Below are 18572 nucleotides of genomic sequence, written 5' to 3' on the forward strand. Positions count from 1 at the left end.
TGGAACAGTCCCGGAGTGGCTGATTCGTTTTCTGGCCCTCTCAAATTGCATTGAAAAGGTAGTTAAATTAATGTTTCTCTATCACTGTGCCGGTCTCACGACAACTGGCCCTGCCTCCATGGCTAAGATCATCAATCTTGATGATGGAAAGCATTAGGAGGCTACTGCACATGTGACACAAAACATTGCGCATTGAGCTTGGAGATGCTGAACGTATGTCTTGCATAGATTGAAAGACCTAATCAGGAAGTCTGTCTGAGTAACTGTAGCTGACTGAGTGAAATGTTAGTAGGCAGCAAAGGAAACACTGTCTTTTCTCTGAAAAGGTAGTGTTTACATTGAAAAGCCTACAGGGACAGGGAAGAGACACCAGAACCACTACATTAAGCTGTGTCCATTTAAATATGCTATCTAGATCAGCTTTTTTAGTATCAGTTTGTCCCATTGGGTTTAATTCTTGAAAAATGTAATATTGGTGAATAACCATGTCAATGTCAGAGCTCTAGGCAGGTGCCCCAATCTGAAATTATTCTGTGTGTCAGGACAAGTAGATTTAATTTTTTTTAACTAAATTTACTGTTAAATCGGAAAAAGATAGCTAAATATGTAAACAATGAATCAGAAGGAGACTGAATATTTATATTAAATACACAGGTTTTATTACAAAGAGATTAAATGTACAGCAAGCCCATGCCTACACTTTCAGGTTAGTGCGGTCATGGTATTTTTGGTAGGGGTCGTCACTGTACCAATTCCGTCTCTTCCAGAAGGATGTTGTCATTTTATCAAGCAGTTTGCTCTGTGTCTTATTACAGAACACCACTTCTCGGAGCCGCTTCTTCCTAGCCGCCATTTTCTTCCATAGCTTCTTTTTATAACCAGCCTGTTACAAAAAGAAAACAAACAAAAAATAAATAAATAACAGGTTGCAGATCCGAGTGTGGTTCTACTTACGTGGAACAAACATTATATGAAAATGACAATTGGAAGATTCTGGAGTTGCAAGGTTTGACATCATAGATCACAGCAACCTCTCTAATTATGACATTTGCTGCATATCAGAGATCTCTACATGCCTAATAAATGCAGGCTCTGTTTCCTGTCTTTTAGTTTCCTTGTCACCAAAATTGTTTTATGAATTTGTAAAACACTTCAGCCTGGACCACCCTAGATGCTGCAGTCTGCTGGGAAATACTCCAACAGACAAGTCTGTCTTGGATAACCCTGTGATTGCGGCCTTTAAAGGACCACTCTAGGCACCCAGACCACTTCAGCTTAATGAAGTGGTCTGGGGGCCAGGTCCAGCTAGGGTTAACCCATTTTTTTTTTTTATAAACATAGCAGTTTCAGAGAAACTGCTATGTTTATAAATTGGTTAAGCCTTCCCCCTAATCCTCTAGTGGCTGTCTCACTGACAGCCGCTAGAGGCGCTTGCGTGATTCTCACTGTGAAAATCACAGTGAGAGCACGCAAGCGTCCATAGGAAAGCATTGTAAATGCTTTCCTATGCGACCGGCTGAATGCGCGCGCAGCTCTTGCCGCGCGTGCGCATTCAGCCGACGGGGCGGAGAGCTCCCCGCCCAGCGCTGGAAAAAGGTAAGTTTTACCCCTTTTCCCCTTTCCAGAGCCGGGCGGAAGGGGGACCCTGAGGGTGGGGGCACCCTCAGGGCACTATAGTGCCAGGAAAACGAGTATGTTTTCCTGGCACTATAGTGGTCCTTTAAGGCCATGTACAAAGCTACACAGAGTTGGACTATCATACTGCATTTAACCCCTTAAGGACACATGACGTGTGAGACACGTCGTGATTCCCTTTTATTCCAGAAGTTTGGTCCTTAAGGGGTTAAAGATACGTTAAAAGAAACATACCGCTAGAAGAAAAAACAAAAAAGACAAAGCATTTAGCGATGCTGCACAATTCTTGCCTTCTGTCTGAATTCTGCAGTAGTGTGTCTATCCCAATGCACCTCCTATTTTAATTCACAGAAAAGTGGTTTGAGGCTGCAGCCCACTGTCTCACCTGTCCCCATAGTGTCCGGACCCACTAGATAACATGCACACAGTGTAATACAGGTAACACAGACGTGAGACGTCAGTTTGTCTACTCATGACATTTGTTGTGCCAATGGAGATGTGCTATGATTTTTGTACCTTTTTGCGTATCCACAGCCCACAGTGAAGACGCATAAAACGTTTAGGAACAGCTTTCACAGATTTTCTTTTTCCTGATCTTACACCAAAGTAAGTGAGAGATCTTGTGGGTTGCTGTAGGATGCTTGGAAGTAGAGGAGTTACTCTAGAGGGGTGGAGCAAGAGAAATGTAATACAAATAAAATTAGTAAGAAATTAAAATTATACTGATTTTGTGAAATCTTTATAGTTAAATCTGTAAGCAAATAGTGGAGTGGCAAAGCGTTATAAATCGTAAACAAATTATGCAACCGTGTGGGAATACAGGCTGGTAGGACAAGCAATACATCACAAGCGCCAGGTCTTGCATTCAGAACAAAAATCGTTGTTGCTGAAAAACAAGATTATATTTGGACATAATGTGCTGAGGAGAGAGGGAAAAGGGGGAGGAAAGAAGGGAGAGAACGCATGGCAGAAAACGCATTAGCCCCCTCCTCCCCTGCACAGTCCAATAATAATTACATTTTGCTACATCCAACGATTTTGGAGTATTTAAAATGGCCAACCCTGTATGCCGACTGTCACTAAGTGTATATGTGACTGTGCTTTTTTTGTTTATGGTTTGTTGCCACTGGAACCCCAGGATTTCCCAGAGTTTTTTCCCCCACTGTGGCTGTTATGACTGTAATTAAGGTCATTCTTTGGAAGGGCTTATACTTTTCTGCCCGGGTATTTATATGCACACTCCTTCTGTTAAACATGATTAAGGCATCATGGCCTTGCTTTGTCCTGCATCCCACAATAAAACTATCTTGTTCGTCCTACGCTGTGCAGCCTGTGGCTCTTCACTTGTGGACATACATAATACGTCGGGATTTAATCAAAATGTTAAACAATAAAATAAACCTCAATTAAATTATGTCTCACCTCTGGAGAATTGATGAGTAGTTTGTAGACGTTAGATTCCCAAAAACAGGAGACGGTTTAGTCATTGCAGACATACAATATGCTCGTGTAGATCTTGGGACCACAGAGCATAACCCCAATGAGTTTCTTACATTACCAGGAGAGTTAAGCGCAGACCTCGGGAGTGCTAGACACAGGCAGAGCAATAAAGGAAAATATTAAAGTAGCGGTTCATCAGACACAAAGGGAATCTGGAATTGTGTGTGTTGTTTGTATGTGGCGCCAAATTATATGCGTCACTGATTGAATGCAATTCAGACTTATCCACCTCTCCACTCAAAAACGAGACAACATTTGGCTAATAAATATAGCACCAGAGCATGTAAGCCACAAACAGGATTTATATCTGAAAATTCAGAGTAGCAAGTGGAGGCTGCTCCCTGCCTCCACTTCTGTTAACTCGCCTGAGCTAAGCCTTCCAGAGCAGGGCAAGCTTATTGGCTGAGAGTGTCAGCTGATCGCTCTTGGCCAATGAGCTAATCCATGCACTGCTCAGAGTGAGAGTTTCCGGCTCTCTGTCGTTAGTAGTGGAGGCGAGGAGCAGTGCACCCAGGAAAGCAGTCAAACAGTAAAGTTTCACTGTCAGTAGTAGTGGATGCGTCTGGCGTCATCATACGGTTCGTAAAGACGCTGAACACGAAGGAATCGGCTACAGCGGTTGTCAGTCTGTTGCAAACGTAAATGGATTGAAGAGAAAATTCCAATGACATTGCCAGAGACATGGGACAGGTCTATGCACCAAAAGCACTATATTTAGATGTAATGGCTTTGATGCTTAGAGGGTCCATTTAACAGAACACTCCGGATTCAGAAGCTTCAGCTATAAGTTTCTATTGGCTAAACTGAGCTAAGCTCTGCAACACCAGGCTTAGCTCAGGGCTCCAGATTTTGGCACCAGAAGATGCTGTGACCAGCGCAAACTATTTAACTAGCTGTAGTACATATTGTGCTTGGAGTGTTTGTTTAAGATGTGTGCACACTATGGATAAAACACTGGAGATTACATACCTGCTGTGCTAAGATCAGCTCGAGGAAATATCCATAAGTGCCTGTAAAGTAAAAAAAAAAAAAAAAAAAAAACTCAGTTAATATGGAAAATGAATTCATACACAATGTCAGTACAGATTGCGATCTCACCATTAACAGAACTTTCATTGAAACTGGAAGACAGGTGTTACAGCAGAGGAGTTCTACATGTTGGGTTTTTGTTTTTTTTGGAAAAACAATATTCCAGGATATAATTAACATGCATTGGAGCAGATTGGCGATCCAATGAAAAATCGGAATGCCATTTCGAAAATCAGGAAGAAACCGTTTCTCCTGTTTATATCACAACTGGCCACGGCTTCGAATTTGTGATTTTATTTTTTGTGTCTTCTTTTGGATCAACAACATGCAAAGGGTGAACTGGATGGAATATTCAGCAGCACTCCTTAATTAAAAAAAAGGAGATATCTAGAGATGAAGAAAGCCCTGCTCAAACACTCATGAGTAGCCCAACAGTATGTATATATAATTAATGTTCATGAAAACACTGAATCTGGCATCAACAGGTGCAGCTAGCAGCAAATACATACACTGAATTTAACACCCTCCCTACAGGATACATGTACACACATACACTGACTGTCACTCTCACTATGGGATACATGTACACACATACACTGACTGTCACTCTCACTATAGGATACATGTACACACATACACTGACTGTCACTCTCACTATGGGATACATGTACACACATACACTGACTGTCACTCTCACTATAGGATACATGTACACACATACACTGACTGTCACCCTCACTATAGGATACATGTACACACATACACTGACTGTCACTCTCACTATGGGATACATGTACACACATACACTGACTGTCACTCTCACTATAGGATACATGTACACACATACACTGACTGTCACTCTCACTATGGGATACATGTACACACATACACTGACTGTCACCCTCACTATAGGATACATGTACACACATACACTGACTGTCACTATGGGATACATGTACACACATACACTGACTGTCACTCTCACTATAGGATACATGTACACACATACACTGACTGTCACTCTCACTATGGGATACATGTACACACATACACTGACTGTCACTCTCACTATGGGATACATGTACACACATACACTGACTGTCACTCTCACTATGGGATACATGTACACACATACACTGACTGTCACTCTCACTATGGGATACATGTACACACATACACTGACTGTCACTCTCACTATGGGATACATGTACACACATACACTGACTGTCACTCTCACTATGGGATACATGTACACACATACACTGACTGTCACTCTCACTACAGGATACATGTACACACATACACTGACTGTCACTATGGGATACATGTACACACATACACTGACCGTCACTCTCACTATGGGATACATGTACACACATACACTGACTGTCACTCTCACTATAGGATACATGTACACACATACACTGACTGTCACTCTCACTATAGGATACATGTACACACATACACTGACTGTCACTCTCACTATGGGATACATGTACACACATACACTGACTGTCACTCTCACTATGGGATACATGTACACACATACACTGACTGTCACTCTCACTATGGGATACATGTACACACATACACTGACTGTCACTCTCACTATGGGATACATGTACACACATACACTGACTGTCACTCTCACTATGGGATACATGTACACACATACACTGACTGTCACTCTCACTATAGGATACATGTACACACATACACTGACTGTCACTCTCACTATGGGATACATGTACACACATACACTGACTGTCACCCTCACTATAGGATACATGTACACACATACACTGACTGTCACTATGGGATACATGTACACACATACACTGACTGTCACTCTCACTATAGGATACATGTACACACATACAGTGACTGTCACTCTCACTATAGGATACATGTACACACATACACTGACTGTCACCCTCACTATAGGATACATGTACACACATACACTGACTGTCACTATGGGATACATGTACACACATACACTGACTGTCACTCTCACTATGGGATACATGTACACACATACACTGACTGTCACTATGGGATACATGTACACACATACACTGACTGTCACTCTCACTATGGGATACATGTACACACATACACTGACTGTCACTCTCACTATGGGATACATGTACACACATACACTGACTGTCACTCTCACTATGGGATACATGTACACACATACACTGACTGTCACTCTCACTATGGGATACATGTACACACATACACTGACTGTCACTATGGGATACATGTACACACATACACTGACCGTCACTCTCACTATAGGATACATGTACACACATACACTGACTGTCACTCTCACTATAGGATACATGTACACACATACACTGACTGTCACTCTCACTATAGGATACATGTACACACATACACTGACTGTCACTCTCACTATGGGATACATGTACACACATACACTGACTGTCACTCTCACTATAGGATACATGTACACACATACACTGACTGTCACTCTCACTATGGGATACATGTACACACATACACTGACTGTCACTCTCACTATAGGATACATGTACACACATACACTGACTGTCACTCTCACTATGGGATACATGTACACACATACACTGACTGTCACTCTCACTATAGGATACATGTACACACATACACTGACTGTCACTCTCACTATGGGATACATGTACACACATACACTGACTGTCACTCTCACTATGGGATACATGTACACACATACACTGACTGTCACTCTCACTATGGGATACATGTACACACATACACTGACTGTCACTATGGCATACATGTACACACATACACTGACTGTCACTCTCACTATAGGATACATGTACACACATACACTGACTGTCACCCTCACTATAGGATACATGTACACACATACACTGACTGTCACTATGGGATACATGTACACACATACACTGACTGTCACTCTCACTATGGGATACATGTACACACATACACTGACTGTCACTATGGGATACATGTACACACATACACTGACTGTCACTCTCACTATGGGATACATGTACACACATACACTGACTGTCACTCTCACTATGGGATACATGTACACACATACACTGACTGTCACTCTCACTATGGGATACATGTACACACATACACTGACTGTCACTCTCACTATGGGATACATGTACACACATACACTGACTGTCACTATGGGATACATGTACACACATACACTGACCGTCACTCTCACTATAGGATACATGTACACACATACACTGACTGTCACTCTCACTATAGGATACATGTACACACATACACTGACTGTCACTCTCACTATGGGATACATGTACACACATACACTGACTGTCACTCTCACTATAGGATACATGTACACACATACACTGACTGTCACTCTCACTATGGGATACATGTACACACATACACTGACTGTCACTCTCACTATAGGATACATGTACACACATACACTGACTGTCACTCTCACTATGGGATACATGTACACACATACACTGACTGTCACTCTCACTATAGGATACATGTACACACATACACTGACTGTCACTCTCACTATGGGATACATGTACACACATACACTGACTGTCTCTCTCACTATAGGATACATGTACACACATACACTGACTGTCACTCTCACTATGGGATACATGTACACACATACACTGACTGTCACTATGGGATACATGTACACACATACACTGACCGTCACTCTCACTATAGGATACATGTACACACATACACTGACTGTCACTCTCACACATTGTGTACTCTGTGACCTTGTATCTCTCTCAGTGTTTGGATTGGTTTCCCCACACCGGGTATTAATGTTAGTTCTTGTTACCAGCAGTCTCTATCCCCCATTCCCGGCCCTCCACCCCCGTACCTGGTTATTGGAGCGGGCCAGAGCCGGACAGCACCGAGCCGCACACAGGGCAGCGCCATGACAGTCAGCGGGCCCACGGCACGGACTGTACCATTACACCGGGGGCGGGGGGTTATATTCATTAAACATCCCAAACACAATGTATATATATAATGATCTGTATCATTACAGTCACACACCGCCTGCTGGACTGCCCTTTACATCAAGAGAAAATACACCAAACCAAACACTATCCCCCCCCCCCCCCTGTACCCCGTGTATTGGTTTATTCCAGTTCCGGGTCCGCACGTGGTGCACAGAGCGCAGACTGAGAGCTCTCCCAGCCGGGACCATGCTCATCTCTAAGGACATACCATGGAGGCGGCTGGACAACATCTCATTCGGGATATACTCCTCCGACGACATCAGGTAACCGGCGGCTGTGTGGGCATGGGGGCGACTAACCTGCTGTGTGGGCATGGGGGCGACTAACCTGCTGTGTGGGCATGGGGGCGACTAACCTGCTGTGTTGGCACGGGGCGACTAACCTGCTGTGTTGGCACGGGGCGACTAACCTGCTGTGTGGGCATGGGGGCGACTAACCTGCTGTGTGGGCATGGGGGCGACTAGCCTGCTGTGTGGGCATGGGGGCGACTAACCTGCTGTGTGGGCACGGGGGGCGACTAACCTGCTGTGTGGGCACGGGGGGCGACTAACCTGCTGTGTGGGCACGGGGGGCGACTAACCTGCTGTGTGGGCACGGGGGGCGACTAACCTGCTGTGTGGGCACGGGGGGCGACTAACCTGCTGTGTGGGCACGGGGGGCGACTAACCTGCTGTGTGGGCACGGGGGGCGACTAACCTGCTGTGTGGGCACGGGGGGCGACTAACCTGCTGTGTGGGCACGGGGGCGACTAACCTGCTGTGTGGGCACGGGGGGGCGACTAACCTGCTGTGTGGGCACGAGGGGCGACTAACCTGCTGTGTGGGCACGGGGGGCGACTAACCTGCTGTGTGGGCACGGGGGGCGACTAACCTGCTGTGTGGGCACGGGGGGCGACTAACCTGCTGTGTGGGCACGGGGGGCGACTAACCTGCTGTGTGGGCACGGGGGGCGACTAACCTGCTGTGTGGGCACGGAGGGGGACTAACCTGCTGTGTGGGCACGGAGGGGGACTAACCTGCTGTGTGGGCACGGGGCGACTAACCTGCTGTGTGGGCACGGGGCGACTAACCTGCTGTGTGGGCACGGGGCGACTAACCTGCTGTGTGGGCACGGGGCAACTAACCTACTGTGTGGGCACGGGGCGACTAACCTGCTGTGTGGGCATGGAGGGGGACTAATCTGCTGTGTGGGCACGGGGCAACAAACCTGCTGTGTGGGCACGGGGCGACAAACCTGCTGTGTGGGCATGGGGCACATAATATGCAGTGTGGGCATGGGGCACCTAACATGCTGTGTGGGGACTCAAAGCGTCTGGCCATGGGCCATTTAACATGGTCACTGTACACAGCATGCAACTGTCCTAAAACTCCCAGACTGGGTGATAGACCACACTAAGTTTCTCATTATGTTCAGCCAACATTTGGACTTACTTCTACACCTGGACACTCACTACTCCCTTTCATTCTGCAAAGGTGACTGGCAACTGTTCGACAGCATTCACTTATATACTAAATAAACCCCAGGCTGTGGGTGATGGGAGATGTATTGTGCCTACGCTATATTCTAACACTTTTGTTTGTGTATTTTTTTTATTTATTTTTTATTAAAAAAAATTAGTCTATGGGAGCACAATATATTTAACAACAATCACAATGTTTTGGTTAGATTGCAAACCGATTGTTTTCTCCTTTACGTATGGTAAAGCAGAAATGGCAGTATTAGTACTGGCTGCTTCACTTGACAGATAATTATAGTATAGAGACATTCGGGAAATTCTCAGTCACTATCGATATTATCAATGAGTTGTTCGACTTGATTTTATATTTAGGGTTTTGTGTAACACTGATTTGTATTTAATTGAAAACAACTTCAAAATTTAGTCTAAAATAGCCAAAATGACTATAGGTGAGTTTTTTTTGTTTTTTTTTTCTTATTTTTCAAACCTGCTATCCGCAAAAACACAAAACTACGCAGGGCATTGCTCAAAATGTAAATGTAGTAAATATTTTGTGAAAATAAAATGCAAGCTATTAACTGTTTCTATGTTTTTACATTTTAGAAATCTGAGTGTGAAGGCAATAACCAACTACAGATATTTGGACAGTGTTGGGAACCCAATGGCTAATGGCCTTTACGATCTGGCTCTGGGACCTGCAGACACCAAGGAAGTGTGCGGCACCTGTGCCCAGGACTTCAACAACTGCCCTGGTCATCTGGGACATATCGAACTCCCCCTCATTGTTTATAACCCACTCATTTTTGATGTAAGTCCAGAGGTGTTGGAATAATGCACTCATTCTTTTACTTGATTTGTTACTAATAATTGAGTAAAAATAGAGGTTTATTTGATTTGTCAGGTGTAGTGTATTATAAAGCATGTCATGGTATGTAAATATTTAAAGAAAATAAAAGTACATCCAATTCCTGCTACATGTCGTGCTAGCAAATTAGTGGATTACAATAAAAATATAATGACATTTTTTGACATAAAGGTCTATCCCAATGGCCCAGCTGTGTATTTTGATAATGCTCGTCTGCCACAGAAGCAAGTTAAAGCAATAATGTCAATGGTGTTAGTGGTGAGACACAGAGGGAGAGGAAACACGGAAGGCAATTCCATGATAATTTTTCCCATAGGCAACCCAGACAGTACAGACCCAACCACTGAGAAATGAGTACCAGGAATTCAGGAGAATAGAGAGTAGACCCATTTAGTTGTAGAGGAAGGCAAATTCCTGGTATCAGACAGTCCTAGTAGAGAGCTGAAAATATCTAATTCCAGGGAGATATCCCAAACAAACCCTCACTATAGTCTAGCCACTGTCTCAGTTTGGCTATGTGTGTACATTTCAAAGACTTCCATTGAGCAGGTCTCCTCGACCTTGCCTAGCCAATATCAATGGATGGTGAGTGTTCTTGTTTCTAGTGATAAGAATGGTAGTATTGGTACTGTAGGCAGTCTGGGGACTCCCAGTCAGCAGAGGTAATCGGTGTGTGTTTGTGTATATATATATTTTAATTAATATTTAACTAATTTCGGAACCTTCTATTAGGGGGTATTGTTGTGGTGAAGTAGGCCCCTTGACAAGTTGTGGGAGTTGAGGTATTTGCACCTGAAGATTTCTGTTTAGTTTGCTTCCAATATCTGATAAGGAGCCCTGGTATTGTCTTATATGATTTCGATCAAGGATTAAATTATTAAGGCTACAAAACAGCCCTGCCACAGAAGGCTCAATTTATACTGAGCGTGCAGAAGTAGGTTGAAGAATCAACATACGGTAGTTCTATTTGTGTGCCTTACAGGATATGTTCCTGGTTATTCTGTGGAGCTGAGGTGGCTACATTAAGCGTGTTCGTTTAAATGCATGATTGAGATAAATATCTTTAATAGGGTACAATTTTTAGCAAGTACACAACATTTTTTTTAGTAACATGATATAATTACGGTTATACTTCTTATGGTACAAACACACTGTTTACCTTTGGGTTCATGTTTTCTATTTCTTAATTTTTTTGCTGTTTTAATGAAAATACAATAAGGTTTTAAAGTTATGACAGGCTATTAGGATGAAGGGGCCTGCTTTAGGGATAATCACATTCTTTTGCATTCCAGCGAAGGGGGATTTTTAATTTTTTTTTTTATGTATTAAAAAAGGAGATGATGATGTAACGGTTAAAACAGGGGTTAATAGTACATCATCTTCTACTATAAATTTGTCTACAGCATTTTTTTTTATGTTTTAGCTAAATCTCTATTTAAATAGCATTTATTTATAGATTTAAAATATGGCCCGTACAAACGCTAGCTACATATATGTGGATACCCCCCGCAGTGCTAAATATGGCATTGCACAGTGTTGGCCACACATCTGCATTGTGTGTTCAGAGCATATTGGTTATAAGTGAATGCAATTTATGGCTCTTGTATGGGATTACCTGCTCTCAGCTTCCTGGATCTTCTGTTATACTGATGCATCTATGTTGTGTATATAATACAAGTAGTTCCATAATATCAACTACCACTAATACAACATGTACGTTAAACTGATCAGCAAACATTGTAACAAAATAAGGGAATATACTGAGTATCAAACCAAGACATTTATTTTTTGATTATTGCCTATTGGTGATCTTTTAGAATTATTCTATAAATAAAGATAATGTTTCAATTTTTATTTATTTATTTTTCAATTTGTTCTTTATTGTTTTCAAATAACAAATAACGGGGGGTACAGAAAGGAAGGGGGGGGGAGGTAAAATTTCAGTGTATACGTTGTGTTACATGACATGCAGATGGTTGTTGTATACATAATTGAAGGTTGCTTTTACATGCATCCAGTTTTAATTCCGACTTTTAATTTATTACTTGGTGCCTACTGGTAACCCAATCTGGTTCTCCCTGTCTGGGGCTTAACTAGAGAGGGGGCCCTTTGCCGTCAGATGGTCCAGTGTTGCCCTTTGGCCGTTACGTTGGGGCTCTTCGTTGGGGATGCTTCACAGGGTGAGGGCTGTATTGACTCTTGTCTCTAGAGGGGTAGATTTTGCTCTAAGATTTGATCAGTAGTCTTTCTCCCTGATATCATAGGGAATCTGGTTGTCGGTCGGGTCATGCTATTTTCGCTGTCCGCGTCTGGTTTTGGTGTGTCAGGGGATTTCAGCTAGGTCTCGTGACTGCGGTGGTGGGGGTGGGGGGGGGAAGGAGAGGTCAGCGTGGGCGGGTGTCCGCCCCGTGCCTTGTCTCTCGTCTGTTTCTGTGTTCGTGCTTGGGTGGTTTTTAATTGTATTGCTGTGTCCTGCTAGGTGGGGAGGAGGTTCGGGAGTGTTGTGCTCCTCAGACTGGCAGGTATCTGGGCCGTGGGCCTCCTGATTTTGTTCAACTACTTGTGTGTCTGAGGTCTGTGTATGTGTCCCGCTAGCAAGTTGAAGGTATGTGTGCAACATCATGTTATTTTTGGTTGCATAGTTTGCCGATCTTCGTCTGGTACCACATTGTGAGTTCGTATTCAATAGTCGTGGTTATTGCAGATTCAATTTCCCTGAGCACGGGCAGTTTGGGGTTTTTCCAACACCTGGCTATCAGTGTGGATACTGTACTCCATATCAGGTAAATCATCTTCCGGGTCGGTTTAGGCGTGTTGTCTGGTAGCAGTCTGAGTAGTATTGTAGCTGGGTCATGCGCCAGTTGGAAGTTTGTGACCTTCGTGATCAATGTTATGGTCTTTTTCCACAGGGAGTTCACCTCCGCACACGTCCACCATATATGAAGCATAGTTCCTCTATTAGTGAGACATCGCCAGCATAGATCCGATGTGTAGGCGAGTTGGGACCATGTACCACCTATATAAGAGTTTTCTGGATGTTTCGAGTGTGCTGCCCAGGTGGACATCCCCTCATGGGCAGTGAAGATCTTGTCCCATTCTGTCGAGAGAAAGTGGTTTGCAGGTCGTCTTGCCATTGTGTCATGAATTTCCACTTTGTCTCCTCCTCGGGGGTTGGCTAGAGTGTTGTAACCTACGGACACCATTTTCTTCTGTGGTTTTGTTGAAAGGCATTGTATTTCAAACTTCGTGAGGGAGGATTGTAGGGTTTGTTTGATATTGTTGATCACGATGTCATGGACTAGCGCCTTGATCTGAAGGTATGCGAATGTGTAGTTGGAGGGTAGGTTGAATTATTCTTGTAGATCTGGGAATGGTTTGAGTCCTCTTTTATCGCAGAGGTGGCATATGTGTGTGATTCCTGCTTTTTCCCATTTTTGATACAGAAATGTACCGTTACATAGGTATAGAGTTTTGATTGGTGTTGCGAGAGCCCATGGGTGTGCTGAGCACAGTTTGTTTCTACAAGATTCCCATGTTGTTAGAAGGTGCTTGGTGGTTGGTAGTATATTCGGGGGTGGTTGTCGGAGGTTTTGGGGTGTCCACAGCATCGTTGGAAGGTCCATTTTTCCACAGTAGTTGCTCTCTATTGCTACCCATTGAGGTGCGTAGGTAGTCGAATGTGCTCCAATGACATTGGTGAGGGTATTGGATTGATAGTATGCTTTTATGTTTGGGAATCCCATTCCCCCCCTTTTCACATTCCTCATTAGTAGTGGTCTGGGAACTCTGGGGTGTTTGCCTCCCCAACTGAAGCGAAGGAGGTTCATCTGTAATTTCGTTATGTAGCTCTGGGGTAGCTTGATTTGAAGGGATCGGAATAGGTAGAGAATTTTGGGTAGGATTGTCATCTTCAATGCCGCTATTCTTCCCACCCACAACAGGAACATGTTTTTCCAAGATTGCAGGAGGGTGTCGATTTCCTTCAATAGTCTTGTATAGTTGGCGCTAAAGAGTTCTTTGTGTGTAATTTTTATACCCAAGTATACCAGGTGGTATTCTCTCCAGTTGTATCTATGTTTATCTTTTAACCTTTCAACTGTGTGTTTGGGGATGTTGAGGCACATTGCTTGCGTTTTGGTGACGTTGAGCTTGTAGTATGAGTGTTGACTGTATGTGGGTAGTTCTTTGTGGAGGGAGGGAAGTGTTGTGAGTGGTTGTGTGAGTGTGAGGAGGATGTCGTCGGCGAATAAGCTGAGTTTGTAATCTTCACTTCCGACTTACACTCCATGGATGTCTTTGTTGTTGCGGATGGCTGTGGCTAGAGGTTCCAGGGCTAGTATGTAGAGGAGTGGAGACAGGGGGCACCCTTGACGGGTCCCGTTTGTGATTGGGAATGCCTGCGAACAGAACCCCGCGTTTAGCACTGTGGCTGAGGGTGTGCTGGATAGCGCTTTGATTGCGGAAAGAAACGCGTTTGGGAATCCATAGGCAAGCAGAGTCTTCTGTAGAAAGTGCCAGTTGAGGCGGTCTAACACTTTTTCGGCGTCTAGGGATAGCATAATGCTTTCTTTATTGGAGTTCTTGATGATGTGGTAAAGATCTAGTGCCTTCCTGGTGTTGTCTGGTCCTTGTCTTCCTTTCACGAATCCTACTTGGTCCCTGTGGATAACCGTTGGTATGATGGTACTGAGACGGTCAGCAAAGATTTTCGCGTAGAGTTTCGCGTCTGCGTTCAGGAGGGAAATTGGTCTGAAATTCTGGCATGTTGTTGGGGGTTTCCCCGATTTCGGGAGAGTAATGACATGGGCTGCTAGAAATTCTGATGGGAAGGTCTCGTGTTGGGTGGCAGCATTGAAAAACCTTGCGAGGGTCGGGGCCAGTTCCTGTTGGTAGGTCGAATAGTATGTGTTGGTGTAGCTATCTGGGCCTGGTGCTTTCCCTTTTGGCATTCTGTTTATGTGCTGCAGGATTTCGGTCGTGGTAATCGGTGCGCACGATTGGTGCGCTTGGATTTTAGGTATGGTGAGCTTCGCTAAGTATGTACGAATCGTTGCTGGGGAGGGGTGGGGCTGGGTAGATTGGTCTTTCAGGTTGTACAGAGTGGTGTAGTAATGCGCAAATTCGTTGCAGATTTGTGTTGGTTGCATTACTTTGTGGCCAGAGTGTGTGTTTAAGAACGGTATTCTCGCTTGTGCTTGCTTTGTTCGTGGTCTTTGTGTCAGCACTTTTGTCGCCTTGTTTCCCATGGAGTAGAAAGTTGCTTTAAGTTTCCGTAGTGCTATATTTGCTTTCTGTGTATGTATTGCGTTTATGTCGTCTTTTACTAATTGGATCTGCTGCTGGAGGGCCGGGGAGGGGTTCTTCTGGTTTTCTCTGTGGAGGTCTTGTAGATGTTTTAGGAGTGCGAGCAATGTGTTGTGGGTTGTCTTCTTCAGGTGTGATGCGCGATTCAGCAGTCCTCTAATAACAGCGTTGTGAGCAAGCCATAATGCAAGCATAGAGCAAGCAAGCCCCCCCCCCCCCCCCCCCGTCGCTGGTGGTGAAATATTGTAGGATTTCGCTGCGTATCTCGTCTGCAAATTTAGGGTCGTTGAGTAGTTGTTCGTTGAGCCTCCGTGGGCTGCGGTTTTTGTATTGGTATGGATCCGCCAGCGTGAGTGTCACAGGGTTATGATCTGATTCGGTGGAGGTGTTTATGCCACAGGATCTGACTTGGTGTAGGTGTGTGCTAAGCATCATGTAGCTGTCTATGCGGGAGTATGTGTTGTGCACTTGTGAATAGTGGGTGTATTCTCTGTCGTTTGGGTGGAAAGTTTTCCAGATATCGTAGAGGCCATAGGAGGCTAGTGTCTTGTTCAGCGCTGTGCATTGCTTGTGTAGGTTTTTTTTCCTTTTGGGTGTGTGTACGGCTGTGGAGTCTGTATTGGGGTTCAGGATATGGTTGAAATCTCCACATATTATCAGGGTACCCGTGTGTATTTTGTCTGTCTTGTCTAGCAGAGTGGTCAAGTAACTGTGCTGGTTCTCATTTGGGAAATAGGTGTTGACTATCGTGTATGTGTTGTTGTTTAATGTGCATATCAGGATAATGTACCTACCCTGTGGGTCTAATTGGACTGTTATTTGGTCGAAGGCCAAGGCTTGGCTTACGAGGATTGACACTCCTCTGCTTTTGGTGGAAGAGGTAGCGTGATATTGGTGAGGGAAGTGCCTAAGGCCCATGATGGGATTAGTGTCGTGTTTAAAATGGGTCTCCTGAAGGCATATGATGTCCGCTTGTGTCTTTCTTATTTCTTTCAATATCGTGAATCTCTTGTGGAGCGAGTTTAACCTTCGAACGTTGTGTGTGTATACTTTCATTGTGGCTCAGTGGGATGAGATCTTGGATGTGTGTTAGTTTTGCGCTTAGGCTTGGAATGTGTGGTTTACTTCCAGTCCAAGCAGGGTATTGTGTGTCCGTTTATGACTCGTGCGTCTGAGGCACCGAAGGGCAGTCGCTTATCGCTGTGGGCGCCCTAGCGCTTTGGCGTGTTTTTTGTTCCCTCTTTTTTTTTGGGGAGGGACAAGGTGTACGTCTTGTCGTAGTATGGGGGGGGGCAGTGTGGGGGTGAGAGTCGTTGATGGAAGGAGGAGGAAGGAAAAATCAGGGGTTATATATACAGGAGTAATCCATTTTATTTTTGAGTTTATATCTCTTCCCATCTTATTTCCTTTAGATTGTAAGCTCGTGGGCAGGGCCCTCTACCTGTTGTATCGGTCTGTTCTTATTGTGTTTGCCTTTTTCCCAATTGTACGGCGCTGCGGAATTTGTTGGCGCTTTATAAATGCCAGTAATAAATAAATATTTCTCAAATGCTAGCTTATCTCTTTCCGCTAGTATAACCTGCACCAGATTATGTCTTAAAGCCTTCAGTGTAGATGAAACCTTTGGTTTATTCCGTAGAATTAAGAGGTCACAACGTGCTCTTGTATAATTTAATCATTGCCATTCTGCCTCTTCTATCATTAGAAACTGTTCCTACTGGTACGTGGCTCCTGTTTTCACTGCCACTTGCTGACATGTCCTCGTGCGGTGATTCACTTGCTGCTCAATCAACTGAAGGTCCTTGAACATGGCGCCCTCCACGAGGTTCACGAACTGGAAGCTGTTCTTGGAAGAGTGAGTGTCCACTTCATAGATCTGACAATCCAATAAGTTGTGAAAGGGTGCAGTAATGGCAGAATCCAAAAGTCGCATGGTGCTCTTGAACCCTGTTATAACTAACCTATAATTGCCTCCGCACTGTAAAAATAACAACATCATCTTTCAAAGAGAAAAACAAACAAACAAACATGCTTACAACCGTAGAATGTCCTTGTTCAGAAAAACAGCACAGGTCCATGATGGTCTTGGCACATTCAAGCATTCCTTCCAAAGTACAGTTCAGGGGTTAGGTTAATTTACATGGCATGCTCTAGCTTTGCCAGGGCAGCACACAAGGTGAATTATGGGTAAAAAAATTAAACATGAAATGGCTAATTTGGTTTTTGGCCTCATTTACAGTGGCTTACAAACGAGTGCCAATTTCATATAAAACACATATCCTCCCCCTCCCCCTCCCCCCAATTTACAGTGTATGTTTTTTGTCATAACTGGCATTTACTAAACAGATCACCTATCTAAAGTGAGAAAAGAAAATGGTAACTTGACCTTAGCATATGGTCTTAGTGTGTTCAAGCCCTCTACTGCTTGCATAGGTCCCCAGCGCTAAAGCACGCTAAGTGCAAAACGTACTACTTTAAGTTTTTCCTGAGGCTCACCTCAAATTTATACTTTACTGCGGCCACACCTGATGGGGTGCGTGTGAGTGGAGGAGTGCGATGTTCATCTCAAGGAACATAACTGCACTAATGTGAAAATCAAAATAGAATGGTTACATCGGTGTTTTAGCATGCTATCAGCGAAAGGTCTAAAATAGTACATTTCATAAATGTGAATATATTTTTACAAAATAGAACTCCCTATGCGGTTAATTCCATCTAGTGCTGGATTGGG

General features: G+C 44.0%; 2 protein-coding genes across 2 annotated transcripts in view; one reads left to right on the forward strand and one right to left on the reverse strand.

Moving 5' to 3' along the window:
• Positions 1-636: 636 nt before the first annotated feature.
• Positions 637-8167, reverse strand: MRPL35 (mitochondrial ribosomal protein L35). The gene is made up of 5 exons (XM_063459833.1): positions 8072-8167; positions 4105-4145; positions 3058-3223; positions 2152-2296; positions 637-883 (listed from the first exon to the last, which is right to left on the reverse strand). Exons 1-5 carry the CDS (start codon positions 8128-8130, stop codon positions 695-697), a joined length of 600 nt encoding a protein of 199 aa, XP_063315903.1. The 5' UTR covers positions 8131-8167; the 3' UTR covers positions 637-694.
• Positions 8168-8288: 121 nt separating this feature from the next.
• POLR1A (RNA polymerase I subunit A) overlaps positions 8289-18572 on the forward strand; it is a 107309-nt gene continuing 97025 nt past the window's right edge. Inside the window, exons 1-3 of the mRNA XM_063457643.1 lie at positions 8289-8479; positions 10276-10480; positions 17547-17696. Of these exons, the coding sequence (XP_063313713.1) occupies positions 8403-8479; positions 10276-10480; positions 17547-17696 (432 nt within the window). The 5' untranslated portion in view covers positions 8289-8402. The remainder of the gene's footprint in view (positions 8480-10275; positions 10481-17546; positions 17697-18572) is intronic.

Source organism: Pelobates fuscus, chromosome 6, assembly GCF_036172605.1.
Source record: "Pelobates fuscus isolate aPelFus1 chromosome 6, aPelFus1.pri, whole genome shotgun sequence".
Classification (NCBI taxonomy): Eukaryota; Metazoa; Chordata; class Amphibia; order Anura; family Pelobatidae; genus Pelobates; species Pelobates fuscus.